General features: G+C 38.0%; 1 protein-coding gene and 1 pseudogene across 3 annotated transcripts in view; both read left to right on the top strand.

The window, feature by feature from the left end:
* Positions 1-26,133, top strand: part of BTBD8 (BTB domain containing 8) — a 93,233-nt gene that overhangs the window by 13,349 nt on the left and 53,751 nt on the right. For 2 of the 3 annotated variants that reach the window (XM_025417666.3, XM_025417667.3), the window contains 2 exons: positions 10,449-10,684; positions 13,839-13,956. In XM_025417666.3, coding sequence (XP_025273451.1) covers positions 10,449-10,684; positions 13,839-13,956 — 354 coding nt within the window. Of the gene's footprint in view, positions 1-10,448; positions 10,685-13,838; positions 13,957-26,133 lie in introns of those variants that run through there. The other variant, XM_025417668.3, reaches the window with a different exon arrangement.
* On the top strand, positions 22,836-23,528 carry LOC112640879 (creatine kinase B-type-like; annotated as a pseudogene).

Genomic DNA, 26,133 nt, shown 5'->3' with positions numbered 1-26,133 from the left:
TCCAGGATCGCGCCCTGGGCCAAAGGCAGGTGCCAAACCGCTGCGCCACCCAGGGATCCCCCCTCACTGTTTCTTTAGTGATATGCTTGGATATCACTTTGGTTATTGTTTTTGTTTTCTGGTAATCAATAGATATGATATCTACACATCTTACACATATAGCATTCTGTATTAAGTTGATGATTCCTGAAGTTTGAACCCACTCTTAACTTCTCTTCCCCCATCCCTGCTATATTTTAGGTATATGATGTCATACTTTATATCCTTTTAGTTTGGGAATCACTTGACTGATTTTAGTAGATATACTTAATTTTACTGCTTTTGTACTTCTGGCTTTTTTTTTTAACAACTATTTGTGATCTTTCTACCAAAGGAGTTACTTTTAAAATTTCGTGTAGAGCTAGTTTAGTGGTTATGAATTCCTTTAACTTTTGTTTGCCTGGGAAACTTCTTCAGTTGTGAATGATAGCCTTGCTGGATAGAGTATTCTTGGCTGCAGTTTTTTTCCTTTTAGTACATTGAATATATCCTGCCATTTTCTTCTGGTTTGCAAAGTTTCTGCTGAAAAATCAGCTGATAGCCTTATGAGGTTTTCCCCTGTATATAACTGTTTTCTTTTCTCTTGCTGCTTTTAAAATTCTTTATAACCACTTTTCTCCATTTTAATTACTATGTGTCTTTGTGTGGACCTCTGTGGGTTGATTTTGTTGAGAGCTCTCTATGCCTCTGGATCTGGATTTCTGTTTCCTTCCCCAGATTCAGTAAGTTTTCTGGCATTATTTTTCAAATAAATTTTCTGCCCCCTTTTCTGTATCTTCTCCTTCTTGGATCCCTATAATGCAAATATTATTATGTTTGACTATGTTGCTGGGCTCCCTTAGTCAATTTTAATTTTTTTTTAATTTTTATTTATTTTATGATAGTCACAGAGAGAGAGAAAGAGAGAGAGAGAGGCAGAGACATAGGCAGAGGGAGAAGCAGGCTCCATGCACCGGGAGCCCGACGTGGGATTCGATCCCGGGTCTCCAGGATCGCGCCCTGGGCCAAAGGCAGGCGCTAAACCACTGCGCCACCCAGGGATCCCCAATTTTAATTTTTTATTATTATTTTTCTCTCTCCTGTTTAGCTTGATTGCTTTCCATTACTCTGTTGTTCAGGTTGCTGACTAATTTTTTTTTTTTTTTTTTTTTTGCTTCCTCCAGTGTACTATTTCTTCTCTCTAGTGTATTTTTAATTTCAGTTGCTGAGTTCTTTGATTGGCTCTTTTTCATATTTCTATCTCTTTGTTGAGTGTTTCACTGAGGTCCTCCACTCTTTTCTCAAATCCAGTCAGTATCTTCATGACCATTACTATAAATTCTCTATCAGGCATATTACTTATCTCCATTTGTTTAGCTCTCTTGCTATGATTTTGTCCCGTTCTTTCATTTAGTACATATTCCTCTGTCTTCTCATGTTATCTAACTCTCTGTATCTGTTTATATGTGTTAGGAAAATTAGCTATCTCTCCTCCTTGTGAAAACAGTACCTTATGAAGAAGAGGTCTTATAGTGCCTATTGTGCAGTATCTCCTGTTCACTAGAACCTGACACTTTTTTTTTTTTTAAGATTTTATTTATTTATTCATGAGACACACAGAGAGAGAGAAAGGCAGAGAGAGGCAGAGGGAGAAGCAGGCTCCATGCAGGGAGCCTGATGTAGGACTCGATCCCGGGACCCCAGGACCATGCCCTGGGCTGAAGGCAGGTGCTAAACCACTGAGCCACCCAGGTATCCCCAGAACCTGGCACTTCAAAGGTATCTTTTATGTTTGGTGTATTTTCCCCTGTGTTGTGGCTGAACCATTTTTGCCTTTATTGTAGTTGTCTGCAATGGCTCTCTTTGCCTGTTGTGGCCAGAGTTTGGTCCCTGTGTTGTTAGTGGGCCAGTCTGGGGCCACTTTGGGCTTGATTGAGCCATATCAGGCATTTGCCAGAGATGCAGTAGCATGGAACTGCAGGTACTTTTCTGCATTGTCTCCTGAGAATTTTTCATTGGTGAGTGGAGTACGCGTCAGACCTGATGTCTGTCCCCAACCCATGCTGGGGCTGCATTTGGACTAGTATGTGTGATTAATTTCTCCTCTCCCCCAGAGCAGAGGCACATTGAAATGTTGATGGATCCTGTTAGGGCTGTTTGCATACTGCCAGGCTTATGGCACTGCTTTGGATGGGCTTCAGCCAAGGACGTATTGAATGGGGCAGGTCTGCAGGAAAATGTGGGATGGGGTTGTGAGGAGCCAGTAGGTCTGTGTCAGTCAGTTGTGGGTAGGGGTCTGTAGCCCCTGGGGAAAAGTCTCGGCTAGGCTGTGATGGAGAGGGCATTTCTGTAGGAGAATTGGGGTATGGAGTATACTTTAGCATGTAAAAGGATAGTGTACATGCTCTGCTTGTTCCTGCAGGTGCCCATGTAGCTAGACTTTGGTGTGGGGGAGGGTAATGGTGCTCAACAGCTGTTTTGTTCTTGGAGAAGTTCCCTAAGATCCCTACCCCTCCAGCACACACTCTGATATTAGCAAATAACCCCTCCCCCCCTTTTTAAGGTTTTTATTTATTTATTCATGATAGACATAGAGAGAGAGAGAGAGAGAGAGAGAGAGGCAGAGACACAGGCAGAGGAAGAAGCAGGCTCCACGCTGGGAGCCCGACTCGGGACTCGATCCTTGGACTCCAGGACCGCGCCCTGGGCCAAAGGCAGGCACTAAACCACTGAGCCACCCAGGGATCCCCCAAAACCCCTTCTTATATGCCCCAGGTATTTTTCAAACTGCTGCAGCTCTGCTGTATTTCATTGTGGCTGTTGTTGTGCTCTCTCCTTAAATGAGGGGACTCCTGGCTCTCTCAGAGCTTTGCTTGCTGATTTTTAAAGTTCCAGGTGTTAAGCCCCACTGATTGTTGAGTCCATCTGGTTTTTAAAGCCAAATATTATGGGGATTCATCTTTCCCATGTGGGTCCCCCGTGGCTAGTGTCTGGTCATCTTCATGTCCATGGCATCCTTCTTTCCCACAAACAGTCCCAAGGGCCATTTGACTCCTGACAGCATCTCCACCCTTCCTGCCCTTTTTGATGTGTCCTCTTTTCTACATTTAGCTGTGGAGAATCTGTTCTGCCAGTCTTCAGTTTATTTCCTAGGTTATTTTCATAGATGTGAGTGTTATATACTTGTATTCATGGGAGAGGTGTGCTTAAGATCCTCCTACTCCACTATTTTTCCTAGAAGTCAGTCCTTTTCATTTCTCAAAGAAATTCTTGTTAATTTCTCTAGTAATGTAATTCTTGGTAATTACAATTGTCACATAGGTAATGTTTCCAATACCATGGACTTTTGGTTCTTTTAATTCTTCTAGTAATCTGGTTCTCCACACTACCTCACTACCGTGTCAAATCCTAAATCATGTCATTATCAATAACTGCATAATCTTGATTCCAAGCATCTCAACCTCTAACTTCCACCTCCTGTCTTTCTACCTTACTCCTTTAAAACTCCCAAATATAATAATTTATCAACTCCATCCGGACCTGTAATGACTCTTACCTCAGTTTTATTGTCTCTTATCCTCTTGTCCTTACTTTAGCTTAAATTTGTCTATCATTATATCACTTCCTTTACATACAGCCTTTCTCCCCTTGCCCCCTCTGAATTTGCCTTATTTGCATGTCAAAACCCCAAACCTCAAATCCAGCTCTTTGACTATTTTACTCCTGCATCCACACAATTAAATGACAAGAGAAAAACATAGGCTATTTGGTCTCACTTTAAATTATGACCATGAACCTCAGGTAAGCACTTAGTGCTGACTGTCAATCATACTCAATGCAGTCATACTATATCTCCCTAGTCCCATTTGCTCTCCTACTCTCCTAGATGATTTCACACCTCCTTTTTGTTGAGCCATCAGCTGTTCTTCCCCATCTTCATTCTTACTTGATGACCTTTCTTCCTATTTCACTGAGAAAATCAAAGCAATTAGAAGAGAACTTTCACAAACTGTTCCCACATCTATTCATTTAGTTCCATTTACACCATATGCTTTGTCTTCTCCCCAGTTACTATTGATAAACTGTCAGTGCTTCTAAAACCGTTCCCTCCACTTGTGCGCCAGTTGTCACCCTATTTCTTTTCTCCTATTGAGGAACATTGCTCCAGCAATTTTCGTTTTCCCCAAAAGAAGTTTCTTTTTTTTTTTTTGGACCTTCTCATTGTTATATAAACATGATATTTTATCCCCATTTTAAAAATAAGAGAAGCCCTTCTTGACCTCACTTCCCTCTCAACTAATACTCTGCCAGCTAGTACTCTAATGCTCTGCACCCTTTTGTAATAAAGCTCAAGAGTTATCTATTACACTGCCTCCAGTTCCTCTCCTTCTTTTCTCAGTCTTTTAAAAAACAGATAAAATTCACACATCTTAAAATTCACCCTTCTAAACTGTATAATTCAGTGGCTTTAGTATATATGCAGTGTTTTGCAACTACCACCACTCCAATTCCAGAATACTTTCACCATCCTAAAAAGAAGTTTCATGTCCCCAACAGTCACTTCCCACTCTCTCCTCTCCCATTTCCTGGCAGTCAGTAATCTACTTTCTGTCTTTATGGTTTTGCCTATCTGGGGCATTTCATATAAATAGAATCATATAATAAAAGACCTTTTATGTCTGGCTTTTTAAACTTAGTGTGATGTTTTCAGGATTTATTGATGTTGTGGTGTTTGTCAGTTCTTCATTTGTTTTCATGGCTGAATATTTCATCGTATGATGGATAAAGGATCATCACAACCATCCTCAGGTTTGATGATTTGGTGAGTTATAGGACTCAGCATATAGTCTTATTCTGGGCTATGATTTATTACAAAAGAAATAAAAAGAAAAGGCATATGAAGTGAAGTATGGGAAACTAGGCACAACCTTCTAAGAGTCTTCTCCCAGTGGAATCACACAGGACATGCTTAATTCCCCTAGTTAATGAGTTATGACAACACTTCTAAAATGTTGCCAACCAGGGGAGCTCATTAGAGGCTCTGTCCAGAGTTTTTACTAGGTGTTTGTCATGTAGGCACCCTGTATCTATTGTGCATCCATATTGCAGACTCCTGGAAGGAAAGCAGGTGTTAAGCATAAACCATACTATTTATATAAATAGTTCAGGCAGAATGAGCCTGTCATGCTTGTGCCATGCTTGTCATTTATAGAATGCCAGGAACACTTCTGAAATCATGTTCCCAAATGTCCTCCAAGGACCAACCTTATAATTAAGTCTTTTAAAAGATAGTCAGGGCTGCTATGTTAAACCTCTTCTGTGCATATGGATATACCATATTTTGTTTATCCATTCATCAGTTGATAGACATTTGGGTTGTTTTGACTTTTTCGCTGTTATGAATAATTCTACTATGAACATTCATGCACAGAATTTTGTATGAACATATGTTTTCATTTCTCTTGTGTTATAGAAGTGAAATTGCTGGGTCATACGGTAAACTTTTGAGGAAATGCCAGAACTCTTTTCCAAAGAGGCTACACCATTTTACATTCCTACTAGTATGTGTGAGGATTCCAATTTCTCTACATTCTTGACAACACTTGTTATTATCTGTCATTTTGATTATAGTCATCATAGTGGGTGTGAAGTGGTATCTCATTGTGATTTTGATTTGTATTTCTCTAATGGCTAATGATGTTGAGTATCTTTTCATGTGCATATTGGCTACTATATATCTTCTTTAGTAAACTCTATTCACATTCTTTGCCCATTTTAAATTGGGCCATTTGTCTTTATATTATTGAGTTGTGTTGTTTATATTTTTAAATTATTTATATATTCTATATTCTATACATAGTCTCTATGTAAGAGTTTTATTCTGGGGCACCTGAGGGGCTCAGTCGGTTAAGCATCTGCCTTCCGCTCAGGTCATGATCCAGGGTCCTGGGATCGAGCCCCATATTGGACTCCCTGCAAAATGGGGAATCTGCTTCTCCCTCTACCCCTCTACTCTGCTTATGCTCCCTCTCTTTCACCAGCATTCTTTCTCTCAAATAAATAAATAAAATCTTAAAGAATTTATTGTATGTAAAAGGATTTTATTTTATTTTTATTTTTTAATATTTTATCCATTTATTCATGAGAGAAAGAGAGAGAGAGGCAGAGACACAGGTAGGGGGAGAAGCAGGCTCCATGCAGGGAGCCTGACATGGGACTCGATCCCAGGCCCCCAGGATCACACCCTGGGCTGAAGGCAGTGCTAAACTGCTGAGCCACCCAGGCTGCCCTGTAAAAGGATATTAAAATTCTTTATATGTAGTCTCTTATCAGATATGTGATTTACAAACATTTTCTCTGATTGTGTGAGTTGTCTTTTAACTTTCTTCATAGTGTCCTTGAAAGTACAAAAGTTTATAATAATTTCTGTGATTTTCATTTTCTTTTCTTTTCTTTTTTTTTTTTGTCACTTGTGCTTTTGGTGTTATGTGTAAAAAACTGTTGCCTAATCCAGAGTCTTGAAGATTTATACCTGTGTATACTTTTTTAGTTCTTACTTTTAGAACTTTCACCTTTTCCATTTGGATATCCAGTTGTCTCAGCATCGTCTTTCTTTTTTTTTTTTTTTAATTTTTATTTATTTATGATAGTCACACAGAGAGAGAGAGAGAGGCAGAGACATAGGCAGAGGGAGAAGCAGGCTCCATGCACCGGGAGCCCGATGTGGGATTTGATCCCGGGTCTCCAGGATCGCGCCCTGGGCCAAAGGCAGGCGCCAAACCGCTGCGCCACCCAGGGATCCCAGCATCGTCTTTCTAAGAAACTATTCTTTTCATATTGGATTGTTGGACATCTGTAAAGGAAAACCACATTACTGTGTATTTCCATTACTTTTAATACTCTACTCATAGTATACATCACTTCCTACCCTTCTGGTCACCATATGTGTGGGAGTTTTCCCCCACACCAAGCAATTCTGAGATTCTCTAGATACCAGCTGGGTGTCTACAAGTACAACTCAATTCTGACACTACCTGGAGATAATACTTTTTTTTTTAATTTTTATTTATTTATGATAGTCACAGAGAGAGAGAGGCAGAGACACAAGCAGAGGGAGAAGCAGGCTCCATGCACTGGGAGCCCAATGTGGGATTCGATCCCGGGTCTCCAGGATCGCACCCTGGGCCAAAGGCAGGCGCCAAACCGCTGCACCACCCAGGGATCCCTGGAGATAATACTTGATCCCACAGGTAAACAGTTCAGTCCCATAAGATTGTCTCCAACCCTTTTCAGATGCCAATTGTGAGTCCAGGTTGTTCCCTGTACTCCTGACCAACCAGCCTTGAATTGGAGGTACCCATGACTCCTTTCTTAGGTTCAGGTAATTTACTAGAATAGCTCACAGAACTCAGGAAAAGATTTTACTTACTATATTGCCAATTTACTATAAAAGGATGTTACTTAATAACAATCAGATGGGAGAGATGCAAAGGGCAAGTATGTGGGAGGAGGAGTGGAACTCCCATGCCCTCTCTGGGCACACCACCCTCCCAGCACCTCCACGTGTTCACCAACTCAGAGGTTCACCAAATCCCATCCTTTAGGGTTTCTGTGGAGGCTTTATTTCCTAGGCATGATGGATGGAATTATTGGCCATTGATGATTAATTCAGACTCTTTCGCCAACTGGCCCATATCCTTGAGGGTTTTCCAAATGTCACCTAGCTCATTAATGTAAACTCTGCTGTGGTTCAAGGGCTTGTTGTTATGAGTAAGAAAAGCCATCCATTCCACTTCCATCCATCTGGAGCTACTTCAGAAGCTGGGAACAAAGTTAAGTATTATAGCAAAAGATGTCTCTATGACTCTTGCATAGGAAATTACAAGAGTATTAGGAGATATGTGCTAGGAACAGTGGACAAAGACCAACTATGTATTTCATATTATAAATCACAATATCACAAATCTGTTGTCAAAAGTTAGTTGCCCATATATGTAGTTCTAGACACTCAGTTCCATTCCACTGATCTATATGTTTATCCTCATGCCACTACCACACAGTACAGATGACTGTACCTTTGTAGGAAACAGAATTTGGGAAGTGTGAATCCTCCATCTTTGTTCTTTGTTAAGATTGTTTTGACTATTCTGGGTACCTTGCATTTCTATTTGAATTTAAGGACTGACTTTTCAATTTCTGGAGAAAGGTAGTTTAATTTTGATAGATATTGCATTGAATCTATAGAGCAATTCAGAGAGTATTGCCATTTTAACAATATTAAATCATCTGCTGTGTGATGGGCATTAAGGAGGGTGCATGATGAGATGAGCACTGGAAGATGTATGTCGGCAGATTGAATTTAAATAAAATTTAAAAATCAAAAGTCATCTAGAATGTTTCCCTTTACATAATTGCTTTCAGCATTGTTTTGTAATTTTTTAAAAAGATTTTATTTATTTATTCATGAGAGACACAGGCAGAGGGAGAGGCAGGCTCCATACAGGGAGCTCGATGTGGAACTCTATCCTGGGTCTCCAGGATCACACCCTGGCTGAAGGCGGCGCCGAACTGCTGAGCCACCTGGGCTGCCCTTGTTTTGTAATTTTGAATGAACAAGTCTTATGCTTTTTTGTGAAATATATTCGTAAGCATTTTTTTTATCTATTGTAAATGGTATTATTTTCTAATTTTATTTCAGATTGTTCATTTCTAGTATTTAGAAATACAAGTGATTTTTGCATATTGATCTTGTATCCTGCAACCTTGTAGAACTTGTTTAACAAATAGGTTTTGGGGTGGATTTCCAAGGACTTCTATATACAAGTTTGTCATTTGTAAATAAAGATAGCTTTACTTATTCCTTTGTAATCCAGATGCCTTTTATTTCTTTTTCTTGCCTAATCCCCTGGCTACAGCCTCTAGTTAAATGTTGAATAGAAGTAATGAGAACAGGCAGACATCCTTTCTAATCTTACAAGGAAAGCTTTCAGTCTTGTGCCATTAAATATGATGTTAGCTGTGGGTTTTTCATAGATATTCTTTATCAGGTTGAGGACATTCCTTCTATTTCTAGTTTGTTGAGTGTTTCATCATGACAGGGTATCAGATTTTGTCAAAGGTTTTTTCTGCATCTATTGATGTGATCATGTGGTTTTTGTCCTGTTGATATAGTGTCTTAGTCCTGCTAAGAGAACTAAATTTAAAAAGTTTTATGATGTCTTTGGGCTGCTATAAAAAAATACTACAGACTGGATGGCTTATAAACAACAAAAATTCATTTCTCACATTTCTGGAGGGTGGAAGTCCAAGATCAGAGTGCCAGCATGGTAGGATTCTGATGAAGACCCTATTTTGGGTTGTAGGTGCTGACTTCTCACTGTGTTCTCACATTTTGGAAGGAGGCAAGGGATCTTTTTGGAGCCTGTTTTATAAGGGCACTAATTCCATTTATAAGGGCTTCACCTAATTAACTTCTCAAAGGCCCTACCTCCTGCCTAATGTTACATTGGGCATTAGGTTTCAACATATGAGTTTTGAGGGTCTACAAACATTCAGACCATAGCATGTGATATATAGCATTGATTTTCATTTGTTTAGCGACCATTGAATTCCTGAGATAAACCCCAGTTGCTTGTGGTGTATAATTCTTTTGAAATGTTGCTAGATTCAATTTGCTGTTACTTTGCTAAGGAATATTAATCTACGGTTTTCTTATGGTGTCTATCTGCTTTTGTATCAGGATAATAATGGCCTCAGAATGAGTTAGGAAGTGTGCCGCTTTCTAGTTTTTGGAAAAGTTTGTGAAGGTTTGGTGTTATTTCTTTAAACATTTGGTAGATTCACCAGTGAAGCCACCTGGTCCTGGATTTTTCTTTGTGGAAAGTTTTTAATTACTAATTCAGTCTCTGTAGTTGGTATAGGTCTGTTCAGATACTCTGTTTCTTCTTAAGTCAAGTTTGGTAGTGTGTGTCTTTCTAGGAATTGTGCATTTTATCTAAGTTATCTAGTGTGATTGTATTATATATTACTTTCTAACATTAAAACATTTTCTACTTTTAAAACTTTATGCTATTTGAGATCTTTTTCCAGTTAGTCCAGATAAAAATGGTTTTAAAATTATGTCGTTGGGGGATCCCTGTGTGGCTCAGCGGTTTGGCGCCTGCCTTTGGCCCGGGGCATGATCCTGGAGTCCTGGGATCGAGTCCTGTGTCGGGCTCCCGGCGTGGAGCCTGCTTCTCCCTCCTCCTGTGTCCTGCCTCTCTCTCTCTCACTCTATGTCTATCATAAATAAATAAATAAATAAATAAATAAATAAATAAATAAATCTTTAAAAAAATTATATCGTTGTATTATATGAAAGCAGCACTTGGGAGACTAGGTTTTAAGAATCACCAACATTATTTTTATTAATATTTTACATTTTCTTTTAGGATTGTATATTCATCAAACAGAAGCATAAAAAACTATGAAGAGGAAATTCTTAAAAAAAAGATAGTGGAGAGGGGAGTACCACAAAAGACACACGACTTCAGTTTTGGAAAGTGCACTGACAATGGTGGAAGATCATCTGTCGAGTTCTTAGATAAAAAGTCACCTCATTGTTCTCTTCTGAAGCATGAAGTTCCAGAGGATATCAGTGATGGAGAGAACAATTTAATTTCTACTGGTGAGGCATTTTTTTCTGGATTTTTATAAAATTGCAATGCCATGATAGTAATTATATTCTGATACAATTGGAGAAAAACATACTTCAAAAATCAATTATACTGGTTTCTTTCTAATAGGTAAATGAAATAAAAATAAATGAAAGTAAATGTAATAAAAGTAAGTGAAAGTAAATTTATATGGGTAAGTGAAAGTAATCCTATAGTCAACTCCTAGTTTTCCCAAACAATTGGAGATGGGGTTATTATGAACAATACACATGTAATTCACAATTGTCCTCTTAAGCCTCCACATGTCATCATCATTATTCTAATCTACACCAGTAAAAGCTTTAAGCAGACTATAGATCCAGTTGTTATAACATAACATATGTATTACTTAAAAACAACATGCAACATAAAATCATCATTATATTTTGTCACAGCACAAAAATTACAGTTTTGTTGTGACATGTTGTAAAAAGATAGGAATATAATAAAAACAGTATGGTTTTACACAGGTTGAATTGTTAAGAAATACATTACTACAATAAATATGGTATTTGACCTTGTAAAAGAATTTCAGTTTGTTTGTAGAAGTGGTTATCAGAAGGGTTGCAGCTTATGAATTATTGTGAATTGGCAGAAGGAGGATGTTAAGGACATAGGAAGGTATAGATAAATATGAGTATAAAAAATGATAGAAGTATAGATGATATAGTTAGAGACATATAGTAGATATTCTGACAGGAAACTCGAGATCTCTGGATCAAAAAACCGACTGTTACAGTTACAGAGCATCTAAGTTCCCAAACCCCAGTCCCTACAAGGTTAGGTGGTGAGGGCCTGATGTTACCCTACATGTGAAGTGGGATTGCACTATAAAAGAGGAACACTAAAATTAGGAGACTCTGATAGACTACTGGCAGATCTGCCCATCTTCTTCAGAGAAAGAGAGAGTAGGAGGGAGGGGTCTTTACTTTGGAAGGTAAATAAATCTTCCCTGATGAACAGAGAGGAACATATTAGCTTCACCACCCAGGAGTATAGGGAAATGGTTTTAAGGGGAAGAAAACCTGTCAATCTTTCTGGAACCTCACAGTTATCTCTAGCTTCCAAACCTGTTTGTTCTTTAATCATTCTTTGTCCAAGTTTTCCAATGCTTTGCTCAGAAAGGTCAGACCATAGGGAAACACAAAAATATTTATAGAAAATGGTCTCCTAACAGTTGGTTATCTGAAATCAGATGGAAATGTATAACACCAGATATGGAGGATGTGGCTCATAACATATGCAGTGAATTGAGGTATCTGGTAGATATTTAGGATGTTTCTGTGTATTTTGTGTATTCTTACATGGCTCCGTTCAGCTGGGTGCGGTTTTTTTGCATTGACCTAGTATTTCTTGTGAATGAGCTGCGAGGAAGTGAAATGCACATAAGCAAATGAAAATTTCACATTACATTCAGATTGTTTCCTAATAAATCAATTGTGTTAGATCAAACTGGTATTTTCAAAACAGGGACTGTAGCAGAATGTATATGAAAGTATCTGTTAACTAAAGGATTTTATTACTGATATTTAGTACAACAACAATAACTAAATTGATTTAAGCCCACTTAGAATCCTCTTTTGTGTGTTAACAACATCTAACTATGGTGAATAAGTGAATGGATGTGTCTTCTAGGCTTTAAGGTAGATCCATTCATACAGTTTATCTCATTTAGTCTCAGATAACTCTAAGGAGTAAGTGGCTATAAGCTGATTTATAGATGAGAACTCTAAGAGCATAAAGGACTTTCTCAAGGCCACCCAGAGCAGTTGGTTGAGCTGATATTTAGTACTCATTTTTCTTGCCTCTTGTCTAGAGTTCTGTCACAGCCCCACGGCATCCCATTAAAGTGGCCAAACACATTGCAGTTTTAAGTGAAGAGTTCATTTACTTTCAACCCCCGTCTTAACTATTTCTCTATTCCTCCGTGGAAAATTCCCATGTTGACCAGTTTAGCAGATACTCGTTGTCCACATCTTACTAACTTCTTTGCAGGCTTTCCTACTGTGAGTGTCACCCTCCTTGAAGCTTCCTGTGTACTATGACACTGTACTCTCTTGATTCTCCTTCTTGGCCATTCGTCTGCCTCCTTCACTGGCACATTGTCTTTCTACCCCCTAAATAATTGGTTTTCTCCCATTTTTTTAAGCTTCATATCCAACCACTTACTAGACATATCTGTCTAAATATACCTTAAATATTTCAAAATTTAGTCTGCCTCAAACCGACTTAATCATCTGCCTCGAACATAATTTGTTCTTAAGTACTCTATCATGTAAATTTTATCACTATCATTCTACTCAGTTACTCTTTTACCCTTCATTATATTCATAACCATGTTTGTTGATTTGTCTTCTAAATATTTTTTTAAGTTTATTTATTTACTTATTTAAGTAATCTCTACACCAACATTGGGCTCAGACTCAGGACCCTGAGATTGAGACTTATGCTCCTCCAGCTGAGCCAGCCAGGTGCCCTTCTCTTAAATATTATTACACACTTCTCTTTTTTATCCTCCTGCCATTTCTTTATTTCAGGTCTTTGCAATTTTTCTTGAGCATTTGTACCCCCGCTAGTTGCTAGGCCTTTCATTGTGCCACCCTCCATTTATACCGTGTAGAACAATGTTTATTAACTACAGGTCTGATCATGGCACTCCCTTTATTAAAATTCTTAAGTAGTTTCCCATTGATTTTATTTGGATATCTATTGGTTCAAATGTTATTTTCACCAAAAAAGTCATGAACAGGAATAGGAAGGTAATAGGTAACAAGAAAGGGCATCAAAATTGGAAAATTTTCTAACTTCTTATGTCAGATATTCATGAAGTGGCTTTAATTTGGGTATGTAATTTTGTGATAATATTACCTATATTTAAATGTGAATCTATATTAAAAGGTATATTTAATTATTTAAGTTGAAATTTATATTTCAAAGCAAGATATATAGGATTTTAAAGGTTGTTTTATTTTGAAATTACCAGTTAAATATTTTAGTTACTATTGCTCTCTCTTAGTAGCTAATCATGATAACTATATGGAAAACCTTTAGTTAATATTAAAACACATTTTGGGGGATATTTATAAGAAAGAAACTATTTTTTAGTTTTGTTTTTCTCTTTTAAAGATAATTATGACTTGGATCCTGCATCTGAATTAGGAGAAGATTTATTGAAACTTTACGTGAAACATTGTTGCCCAGATATTGATATTTATGTTGATGGAAAAAGTTTTAAAGCTCACAGGTAAATAGGCATGTGATTGATTTGGTGTCTTGGTTGTGAAAGTAAAGTTTAAAGGGGTGGCTGTCTCTTTCTAGCACAGTGGTTTTCAAGCTCTGATTCATAAAAGTCACAGAGGTGTCATGGTTGTACCTCAGGGAGCCCCTGACAGGGGAAGAGGTTGTACATCGGGTAGAGTTTTTTGCCTGCAGGTTCACATAGACACACATATCCCTTCCCCAGACATGTTCGCATGTTTTAGCCAGAGCGAATTTCTACTTTGCATTGGGCATGAACCTAAGATTTCATTAGAAGGAAATATTCTATTGCCTAAAATAGGTTTGAAAGCCACTGTCACAGAAAATGTAATTAAATGCAATTTTTAATTTCACAGGCATTATAGTATTGAAAATTATTATTTCTATATGAATGACATATATTTTCTCTGGATGCATTTTGGTTCAAAGTCTTTGATTCAGAATAGATATTCTTATGAATAGCATTGATTAGAAGGCTTAGTATTTCAATGTACTTTGAAAAAACCATTATCATGCTTTAGAATTGGGTTGCTTCAACATTCTGGGCTTTTAGATTTCAAATTAAAGCCTGCTCTTTTTTGCAAGTAACTAAAATCTGCTTAAAAGAAGAAAAATTTTTAATAAGAAATACAGATTTTTGTTTGGGAACTCAAGGGAAAGACGTACAGCTGAGCCTCACAATGGACAAAAAATGGTACCAGAACACTGAGGAGCCCAGTGTTCTTCCTCCCTCTCTTTGTGTTTAAATAGAATGTCGATAAGTTATTCTGGTGCTTCTGAAGAGGAAGAACCAGGCTGTTTGCAATGGCAAGAACCAGTCTTCTAGGCTCAAGGGTGCACATTCTTAGTGAAATTAGCAATGGGTTTAGATTATAGGATTCAACTATGCCAACAGTACTGATGTTTGTGCTCTCAAACTTCATATTGGCTTTGCCAGTTAATTGACAGCATTACCTTGCTAAACTCTAGGATTCCCAGTTTCAGTCAGACTACCATTCACAATTTGAGCTTTTCTCTGGGGAACATGTATTTTATAATTATAAGTACATACATATGCACATTTTTCCAATTTTTATGAAATCTGCATTATATATATAGTAAAATACAGGATATAATACAGATTTAGTAATATGTTTTCCATATCATGGATATATATTTTCAAATATTGTGTGCATATGTGTTTGTTTGTTTGTTTGCTTCTTTCATTCTTTTTTATGGGGGGGCAACACAGTTTTATTTTAAAAATTAATTTAATTTTATTTTGTGTTCAGGTTTTTCTTGAAACCACAGGGGGATCATACCAAAGTTTACTTATAGAGCCCAAAGGTTATTGTTGTCATACGGGGAAAGCAAGACCTTGTGATCATTTGCAATATATCCTCAAACAGTGTCTATATTTGGCCTCTCTGTGCGCTGCCTGACAGTGGACTGTTTTAGGAACTGGATCTAGAATATTAGGTTTGCATTTCAGAAGAGCTCTTGCTCACACTTCTGGTTTATTTTGTTCACCTAGCAATAAAAAATAAATGTATATTAACTAGAAGGGCAGTTTCCTGAGCACATGTTACAAGAAGATCTGGCTTAATGTTTTCTACTACTCAGTACACTTCTGTGAGTTACAATGGCAAAATCTAAATCTCATTACCTTCCTACTCCAAACTGAACAACTCTCTGTTTAGTACATAATTTTATTATTCAATTTAAGGAATATTATGTCAGTAGTTCAGAAGACATATATTCATGTCATGTAATTTAAAGCCCAGCATCAGACCTTTCTGAATTACTTCTTGTTCTAGCTGGTCAACGTTCACATTTATCTTAGTGGTGTGGCTAAAAATCTGTTTGTAATATGGCTGTTTTCATTTTAAAATTATATGTACTCATATATTGAAAGATCAGTGCAAGTACTAATAATTACCAGGATTTATGATCAGAATTATATTCACATTAGGGGTCTATTTTATAAATAGTTTGCTAGTGTAATATGTCTAAATTGATGTGGTAATGAGGTAGTTTCTTCTTGAGTCCCTGTTTCTCATGCTCTCTCTTCATAAATATCCCCATACCTGGTTCTTCCAAGATTATCTCTCCCATTGCTAGTTGCTCTGTCCAGTCTTTATCTTGATCCCTAGCTTAATGCCTGGAGCCCTTGATATGCAGTTTGATGCCAGTCACTTGCTTGTGGTAGCACAATTAAGCCAAAGAAGTTATTTTATAACAGAGTAATTAAGAGTGTGTGAACTGTGTGTGGAGCCTTTCTGTCTGGTTTTGAATTCTAGCCCTGCCATCTTTTAGCTCTGTGAATTTGGGCAAGTCATTTAACCATTTTGTGCTTCAGATCTTCATCAAACAGGATATTCTCAAGGCACTCATCTCACAGGGTGATTATTAGGATTAAAATACTTTAAAGTACTATTTAGGTGTTTGTTATCATCATGCAGGCAACAAGCCTTTGATAACAAGTTTTTGTGTAGAAAGTAACAACAACCTGTATGCACTTATAGGGGACAAGCAGAGAAATGTGGCTTGAATCACTTCCATTTCACCCCAATCCAAGAAAGGATGGAATAGCAGTGGGCCGTCAGGAAAAGTCAAATTTACTTTACTTTTTTCCATCTACACAGGCCTTTTCCCCTCTGAAGCATATTCTACACTCTTCTCACATCTTTGTCCTTATTTATCTATAATACTTCTATTCAAAGGAGAAATGAAGAGAGCACTTTTTATTTGAAAGGATGGGGGTTATAATAAATGGAGGACCCCCTAGAATTCATTGATCCTGTTTTTATGTTACTCCTTTTCTGAGTACTGCTTCCTGGGATGCTACTACGCATTACCTACTTTTGTAGACCTCTGTAACATTACTTTCCTGCCTGAATTGCTCTCATTCACCAGATGAGTACTATCTGGATATTGTACATTTCTGTCTTTATTTCCTCCTATCATCTTCAGCCTACCCCTAAGTTCACACCTGACCCACTCTATTGGGGATTTCCCATTTTATGGCATTATTTATTATTGTAGTGTTTCCAGAGAGATTGAATCTGTTTCATTTTTAAGATTGTCTGTTGTACTTCTGTGTTCCATAATTAAGATTTTCTTGGGCTGATTTATTGAAATAAATCATTTATTTATTGAAATAGCATGGCAGTGATTCCTGATTTTAGCTTTGATGCTCAATCTGATATCCTTTCCAAAATGCCTTTCTTTTCAGTGCCTGATATTATACCATTAGATTTTTCATTCAGTGAGTTAAAGTATCCAACTCCCCTTTTAAAATGTAGATTTTTTTCTGAATATTTAGCAAATTGGAACTCAGTCAGAAGGTCAGTGTTCTAGTTTGTGCCATAGTATTAATCAGTTATATGTTCAACTGGAAGCTTTTCTAGAAGTGTATAGTTCAGTAATTCATAAGCTAGTTTTTCTGGGTTTAGATTCTGACTCCATCATTTATGGAATGGTCAAGAAGTGCCTTCAAGTCTCAATTTCTTTATCTATGAAAAGAATAATAATAGTAATTATAGCATGGGATGGCTCTGGGGATTGAATGAGGTAATGCACACAAAATAACCTAATAGCTGGCACATTATAAGCTTCTAGTGAATGTTTGTTGATATAAATATGTATTGGGTATCTGGAAGGGAGACACATTGTTGTGTCTTATACCTTATAGTAGAGGCTGGCAAACTATGGCTCAGATCTGGTCACTGCCTTCTTTTTATATAAAACAACAAAAAACAAGCATATGCAACAGTACCCTGTAAAGCCTGATATTTAAATCTGATATTTATTATCTGTCCCTTTACAGAAAAAGTTTGCTATCTTACTCAGATTGCCAGGAAGCCTTAATAATTATAAAATTCCAAATTACCATGCAATGAAGTGAGTCACTAACATCTTAATATTAATTACTTTGTTAGTAATAAGTGGTCAGCCCTGTCCACTTGTGAGGTTTGATGTGATAACAATAGAAGGAAAACAGAAAATTCCTGAGTGCTACAGGCTTTTAAGGGAGGTTGCAGTGGGGTACCAAAGCTAAAGGCACTGGGTGCCCGATGCAGTACAATCTCCCTGATTGAACTAGACTAAAACTGCTCTTTAGATATTCTCTATAGAACATACTAACAGCACAGGAGGCAGAACTGTCAAGGTTTAGGAGGCTCTTCTCTGTACTTAGATTTTTCCGTTCTTGTCATTGAGTTTGTGTCTTCTAAGAGTCACTTGGGTTGTTCCCAAACCTGTTTAATGCCATTTAACTTATAATTTTCACAGCATAACTTAATGAAATATTAAATAAATCAATGATACATGAGTATGAAAGAATTTTTATGGGGCACCTGGGTTGCTCAGTCAGTTAAATGTTTTACTCTTCATTTTGGCTCAGGTCATGATCTCAGGGTTGTGCTATTGAGCCGCGTTGGGTTCTGCACTCAGTGTGGAGTCTGTTTGAGATTTTCTTTCCTTCCCCTCTTCCCGCTGGTGCTCTCTCTCTCTCTCTCTCTCTCTCTAAAATAAGTAAATCTTAAAAGTATTTTAAAAAGTTAAAAAAAAAGTTATTCCAGTACAAAATAAAGTGAATGGGAAGATTTAATAAAGAAGAGACATTTTAAAAATTGTTACTGAATTTAGTATAGATGAACAATGTAAAAGTTTGAGGGGGAAGTTACAAAAATCTAAAATGATTCTATACATTGGGTGCTTCACAAAAGTTTTAGATTTCATTCTTCATTTTAGAGAAATTTGAATTCGAAATTATAGATGTATATACATATAGTTTTTGTGAGAAAAAAGATGCTCTAATCAGTGAACTCACATTAAAAAAAGGATTGGCCTTATGGTGAAAGATTTGTGAATGAATCCATATGTATTTTTTTTTAAATTGGCAGATATTTTATTAAGATACAGTTTTTGGAAGTGGGACAGACATTCTAACTGGTCTTCAGATACATTTGTTAATGATTGGTTGGTTGCAAGTGAGCATGAAAACAGTTTGGAGAATTTCAAAAGAGAAAGGATTGTTCAGTGTTAGGGGTAGAGAGGCTTTTTCTTTTCTTTCTTTTTTTATTTTTTATTTTTTTTTATTTATTCATGAGAGACACAGAGAAAGAGGCAGAGACATAGGCAGAGGGAGAAGCAGGTGTCCTGTGGGGAGCCTGATGTGGGACTTGATTCTGGAACTCCAGGATCATGCCCTGAGCTGAAGGCAGATCCTCACCACTGAGCCACCCAGGCATCCCCGGGTAGAGAGTTTTTTGAGACTGCTAATTTCCTGCAAGAAGTTAAGGTCATTATCAAGTGATTACTGGTGGTTTTCTCGTTTTCTCCCCATGAAGAGTATAGAAGGTTTTTTTTGTTTTTTTTTTTTTTTTTTTTAAGCATACTTCTACCTGTATAATTTGGAATTTCTGGAATTTTATTTTATTTTATTTTTAATTTTTTAAAAATTTTTATTTATTTATGATAGTCACAGAGAGAGAGAGAGAGGCAGAGACATAGGCAGGGGGAGAAGCAGGCTCCATGCACTGGGAGCCCGATGTGGGATTCGATCCTGGGTCTCCAGGATCGCGCCCTGGGCCAAAGGCAGGCGCCAAACCGCTGCGCCACCCAGGGATCCCGGAATTTCTGGAATTTTAATGCTCAGTAAAATGATTGTTTTATTGACATACAGTTGACTAATACAATATTGTATTAGTTTCAAGTGCATAACCGTGATTCAACAACTTATGTTATGCAGTGCTCACCACAATAAGTGTAGTTACCACTGTCCTCATACACAGTCATTACAGTATTAGTGACTATATTTCCTATGCTGTACTTTTCCATATTTATTTTTAAGTTATTATAAAATGATTATGACATATACAAATAATTAAATTCTCTTAATTATTTTTGATTAGCCAAACAACTATCAGTTCTAATTTTGTTGGATAATAGGGCATCCATCCATTACACTTTACAAATAATTTTTTTACTTAGGAAGGCTAATCTTATGAAAGCTTTAATCAATGGATGTCAAAATGGATGTCTTAAGAAAAAGCTCTTTGCTTTTTTTAAAGTATGTGTTCTCTAAGATGCTTGCAAAGATGTGCAGTGAGTAATAGTGACAACTCCAAAAAGTTTGATTCACTACCCTTGGTTTAACTTTATTTAGTTATATAGAAATAGTTTAAAAAGTATTCTTGGAGCAAGAGTACTTAAAAACAAAACAAAAACAACAACAACAACAAAAAACAGTCTTAGTGAAAAATTCCTTCTTTAGAGCTTCCCCAAGTAATCCAGGCCATTATTCTGCCTGGAGTAGTGAATCTAGTTCAGCTAACATCAGGAAGTATTGAATAGCAAGCAATGTGCTAATGCAAGAGCAAGGGGGAAATTAGGGCATCTTGACAGAGCCAGAAGCAGAAGCAGCCTTGTCAGTTGAGATTAAATTTAATCAAAAGGAGAAAATGTTTTTTGGCATGTTGAAGAATGAAAAATCTGGCAAAGATTTTTAATATGCTCTGCCATCTCATAGCACTTTTTTAAAAATGTAGGCTCCATGCCCAGTGTAGAGCCCAGTGTGGGCTTGAACTCATAACCTCGATTTCAAAACCTGAGTTAAGACCAAGAGTTGGATGCTTAACTGACTGAGACACCCAGTCACCTTATACAGCATTTTTTTTCATACAGCTTGCTTTTCTTTTCTCTTTTCTTTTCTTTTCTTCTTTCTTATTTTTCATGAGATACGCAGAAAGAGAGAGGCAGAGACATAGGCAGAGGGAGAAGCAGACTCCATGCAGGGAGTCTGATGTGGGACTTGATCCCAGAACTCCAGGAGCCGAAGGCAGACCCTCAACTGCTAAGCCACCCAGGCCTCCCCATATAGCATTATTTTTAAACTGAGGCTTGTATCTAATTAAGTAGGAATATTTTCGAAGTTTCTGTCTTAAAGTCGGGGAAATTGTTTAAGTCTCAAATGCTTTTAATCTTACTTAAAGGAAATAGCATGTTGTATTAGTGCAAATATTCTGAGAAGCAGACATGAGGATAGGGTTTATACTTGCAAGAAATTTAGTAGGCTAAATGCATGTGAGAGAACATGGTAAGGAACCCAGGGGTGACTGAAGGAGCTGTCAAACTTCTGTGTTGATCTGCCTATGATGGAAGGAACAGGGAAAGGAAGGAAGCTTGGGTAGTATTTGTCTTAGGCTACAGTGAAGTTCTGAGGAAAATCAGCAGTGTTAGAAAGTTCCCAGGCCAAGGTCACCCATCAGAAAAGGCCCTATCTCTCTGGAATAGTGTCCTGGATGTCCTCAGTCACTAGTAGAGAACAGCCTGTGAGAAAGCCTTGGTACCCATGTGGTAACGAATGCAGGGTGCCCTACTGGAGCCATTGGTCAGTTATGCAGTCAAAGATCAGAGAGATGCATTCTCATGCCTGCCACACATGTAAGTTATGACATGCTATATGTTTATACAGGTATAGCTCCTATTGCGTTTGGCTTTATGGTGCTTTGCAGATGGTATGAGTTTTGTTGTTATTGTTGTTTTGTTTTGTTTTTGTTTTTGTTTTACAAATTGAAGATTCATGGCAACCTGCAGCAAACAAGTCCAATTAGTGCCACTTTCCCAACTGCCATTTGCACACTTCATGTCTCTGGTCACATTTTGGTAATCCTTGCAATATTTCTATTTTTTTTTCATTATTTGTTGTGGTGATCAGTGATCTTTGATGTTATTATTATAATTGTCTTGGAGTGCCACAAACTACACCCATAAAAACATGGCAAACTTAATTGATATGTATTGTGTTTGTTCTGACTTCTCTCTCAATCAGCCATTCCCTTATCTTTCTTTCTCCCTTTCCTCAAGCTTCCCTATTCCTTGGAACACAACAGTGTTGAAATTAGGCCAGTTAATAACCCTACAATGGATTCTAAGTGTTCAAGTGAAGGGAAGAGTTGCACATCTCTCACTTTAAATCAAAAGCTAGAAATAATTAAGCTTAGTGAGGAAGGCATGTTGAAAGCCAAGACAGGTTGAAAGCTAAGCCTCTTTTGCCAAACACTTAGCCAAGTTGTGAATGCCAAGGAAAAGTTCTTGAAGGAAATTAAAAGTGCTACTCCAGTGAAAAAACAAATGTTAAATGAAAACCTGATGGAGAAAGTTTTAGTGGTCTGGATGGAAGCTCAAACCAGCCATCACATTCCTTTAAGCCAAAGCCTAATCCAGAGTAGGGTTTTAACTCTCTTCAATTCTATGAAGACTCAAAGAGGTGAGGAAGCTGTAGAAGCAAATTTTGAAGCCAGTAAAGGTTGGTTCATGAGGTTGAAGGAAAGAGATTGTCTTCATAACATAAAAGTGCAGGGTGAAGGGAATCCCTGGGTGGCTCAGCGGTTTAGTGCCTGCCTTTGGCCGAGGGTGTGATCCTGGAGTCCCAGGATCGAGTCCCATGTCGGGCTCCCTGCATGGAGCCTGCTTCTCCCTCTGCCTGTGTCTCTGCCTCTCTCTGTGTGTCTTTCATGAATAAATAAATAAAATCTTAAAAAAAAAAAAAAAGTGCAGCGTGAAGCGCCAAGTGCTGGTGTAGAAGCTATAGCAAATTAAAAAAAAAAAAAAAAGCTATAGCAAATTATACAGAAGATCTAGCTAAGATAATTCATGTAGGTGGCTACACTCAACTACAGATTTTCACAGATTTTATTCTTTTGGAAGAAGATGTGATCATATTTGCAAATGATATATTTGGTAATGGGTTAGTATCCAAAATCTGTGTAGAACTTATCAAATTCAACTCCCAAACAACAAATAATCTAGTTAAGAAATGGACAGAAGACATGAATAGGCATTTTCTCAAAGACATACAGATAGCTAACAGACACATGAAAAGATGCTCAACACATGACCGAGGCGGAGCAGCAGCAGCTCATTGACAACCACTTCCTCTTTGATAAGCCCATGTCACCCCTGCTCCTGGCCTCGGGCATGGCCTGCGACTGGCCAGATGCCTGTGGCATCTGGCACAATGACAATAAGACCTTCCTGGTGTGGATCAACGAGGAAGACCACCTGCAGGTCATCTCCATGCAGAAAGGGGGCAACATGAAGGAGGTGTTCGCTCGGTTCTGCAACGACCTCACCCAGATTGAAACACTTTTCAAGTCGAAGAATTATGAATTCATGTGGAACCCTCACCTGGGCTACATCCTCACCTCCCCATCCAACTTGGGCACAGGCCTGCGGGCAGGTGTGCACATCAAGCTGCCCCTCCTGGGCAAGCATGAGAAGTTCCTGGAGGTGCTCAAGTGGCTGCGGCTTCAGAAATGAGGCACAGGTGGTGTGGACACAGCTGCTGTGGGTGGTGTCTTTGATGTCTCCAACGCAGACCGCCTGGGCTTCTCAGAGGTGGAGCTGGTACAGATGGTGGTGGATGGTGTGAAGCTGCTCAGTGAGATGGAGCAGCATCTGCCACCACCACCAGCCCCACTGCTTCCTAACTTATTGCCCGGGCAGTGCCCGCCATGCATCCCTCTGTTGTTCGCCACTTGGCAGCTGAGCCCTTAGCCTCCCTGTAGAGACTTCTGTCACCCTTGGTAGAGTTTATTTTTGTGACGGCTAAGATGTTGCTGATGCTGAAATAAACTAGGGTTTCAGCCTGCTACTACCAGTCAAAAAAAATAAAAAATAAAAAAAAATAAAAAGAAGATGTTCAACATCATTCATCATCAGGAAAATACAAATCAAGTACAATGATACATTACCTCACACCTGTCAGAACGGCTAAAATTAACAATGCAGGAAACAACAGTTGTTGGTGAAGATTTGGACAAAGGAGAACCCTCTTACCTTGTTGGTGGGAATGCAAACTGGTGTAGCCACTCTGGAAAATTGTATGGAGGTTCCTCAGAAAGTTAAAAATAGTACTACCCTATGATCCAGCAATCATACTAATAGATATTTATCCAAAGGATACAAAAATACAGATTCAAGGGGGCACATGCACCTAGTGTTTAGCAGTAGTATCAACAATAGCCAAATTTTATGGAAAGAGCCCAAATATCCAGCAACTGATGAATAAAGAAGATGTGATATATATATATATATATATACACACACACATATACACACACACACACACACACACACACAATGGAATATTACTCAGCCATCAAAAAGAATGAAAGCTTGCCATTTGCAATGATGTGGATGGAGCTAGAGTGTATTGTGCTAAGCAAAATAAGTCAAAAAAAGAATTACTGTATGATTTTACTCATGTGGAATTTAAGAAATGAAACAAGTGAACATGGAGTGGGGGGGAGAGAGAGGCAAACCAGAAAACAGGCTTTTTTTTTAATTACAGAGAAAAAACTGAGGATTACTAGGAGGGAGGTGGGCAGGGGATTATACACAGACAAAACTTAATTCCTGTCATTTCTGGAGTTCTTTTTCTCATAACTCCCTCCTCCATTGTATTGTGCCCCATAAATTCCATCTGACTTATCCTCCTGAAGCTCCTATATTAGTCTTCTCAACTCAGGAAGACAACCAGGCTCTTCTTGTGTTTGTTCTCCCTATGCCATGATCTACAATTTGTTTCCAGGAAGAAAAGTATCATAACTATAGGACTTACCTAATTAGTTTTCCCTCTTTTAGGAATCAGTCCTATACTACCTTTTTTTTTCCAGTGTCATATTTTATTCACTTTTCTACTTGTTAATGTAGAAAAGTTACCTTTTCTACAAAAGTGGAAGCAGAATCCCTAATATTTTTAAAAAGGTTTTATTTATTTATTCATGAGAGACACAGAGAGAGAGAGGCAGAGATATAGGCAGAGGGAGGAGAAGCAGGCTTCATGCAGTGAGCCCGATGTGGGACTCAATCCCAGGACTCCAGGATCATGCCCTGAGCCAAAAGGCTGTCATCCAACCATTGAGCCATCCAGGCATCCCTAATTTTTTTTTAAGACTTTATTTATTTATTTATTTATTTATTCATTCATTCATTCATTCATTCATGAGAGACACAGAACGAGAGGCAGAGACACAGGCAGATTGAGAAGCAGGCTCCATGCAAGGAGCCCGATGTGGTACTCGAACCTGAGCCAGAGGCAGATGCTCAACCACCCAGGCATCCCTTTAATTTTTTTCTTAATATCCTTTATTTTTTAGGACAGAAAAACTGGGAAGAGTACAGAGAATTCTCATATGCCCTCACGCAGTTCCCATATTATCAACATCTTTTATATACATTTAGTGTAGTACATTTGGTACAATTAACCAACATTGAGACCTTATTAACTAAAGTCCATAGTTTATTCAGAATTCTTTAGTTTTTGCCTAATATTTTTTTTCCCCAGGGTCACATCCAGGATGCCACATTACATTTAATGGTCGTGTCTCTTTAGGCTTCTCTTAGCTGTAACAGTTTCATAGACTTTACTTGTTTTTGATGACTTGGACAGTTTGAGCTCTGGGTAAGTATTTTGTAGAAATATTCCTCAATTGGAGTTTATCTGATTTTTAAAAAGATTTTATTTATTTATTCATGAGAGACAGAGAGAGAGAGAGAGGCAGAGACGCAGACAGAGGGAAAAGCAGGCTCCCTGTAGGGAGCCTGATGTGGGACTTGATCCCAGGACCCTGTGATCACAACCTGAGCCGAGGGCAGACGCTCAACCACTGAGCCACCCAGGCGTCCCTATCTGAATTTTTTCACCATTAAATAGGTTATAGGTTTTGGTGAGGAAGTTCAAAAGGATAAAGTGTCATTTCTTATTATATCATTTCATGGGTACATGTAATGGTAGTGACTTATTACTGTTGATGTTAACCTTGATCACCTGGCTAAGGTAGTTTTTTGATTTTGCACTGTAAAATTATTCTCATCACCATCCCCAATCTCCCATTTGCACACTATACTCTCTGGAAAGAACTGTATATAGCCCACACTTAAGGGATGGGAGTTAGGGCTCACCTTCTTGAGGGAATAGTATGTATCTAAATTATTTGGAATTCTTTTGCTCAAGAAATTTGCATCTTTTCCCCATTTATTTATTCAGTCATTTCTATATATCAGTATATACAGAAATTCAGGAGTGATTCAGCAGATCTTATGATAAAGGACAGACCAGAGTGGACAAACAGAAACTAAGCTGCAGAGCACTGAGCAGAGGCTTTTGATGAAA

This window comes from Canis lupus, chromosome 6 (assembly GCF_003254725.2).
Source record: "Canis lupus dingo isolate Sandy chromosome 6, ASM325472v2, whole genome shotgun sequence".
Taxonomy (NCBI): domain Eukaryota; kingdom Metazoa; phylum Chordata; class Mammalia; order Carnivora; family Canidae; genus Canis; species Canis lupus.
Note: the sequence above shows the minus strand (reverse complement) of the source record. Positions and strands in the feature narration are given on the sequence as shown.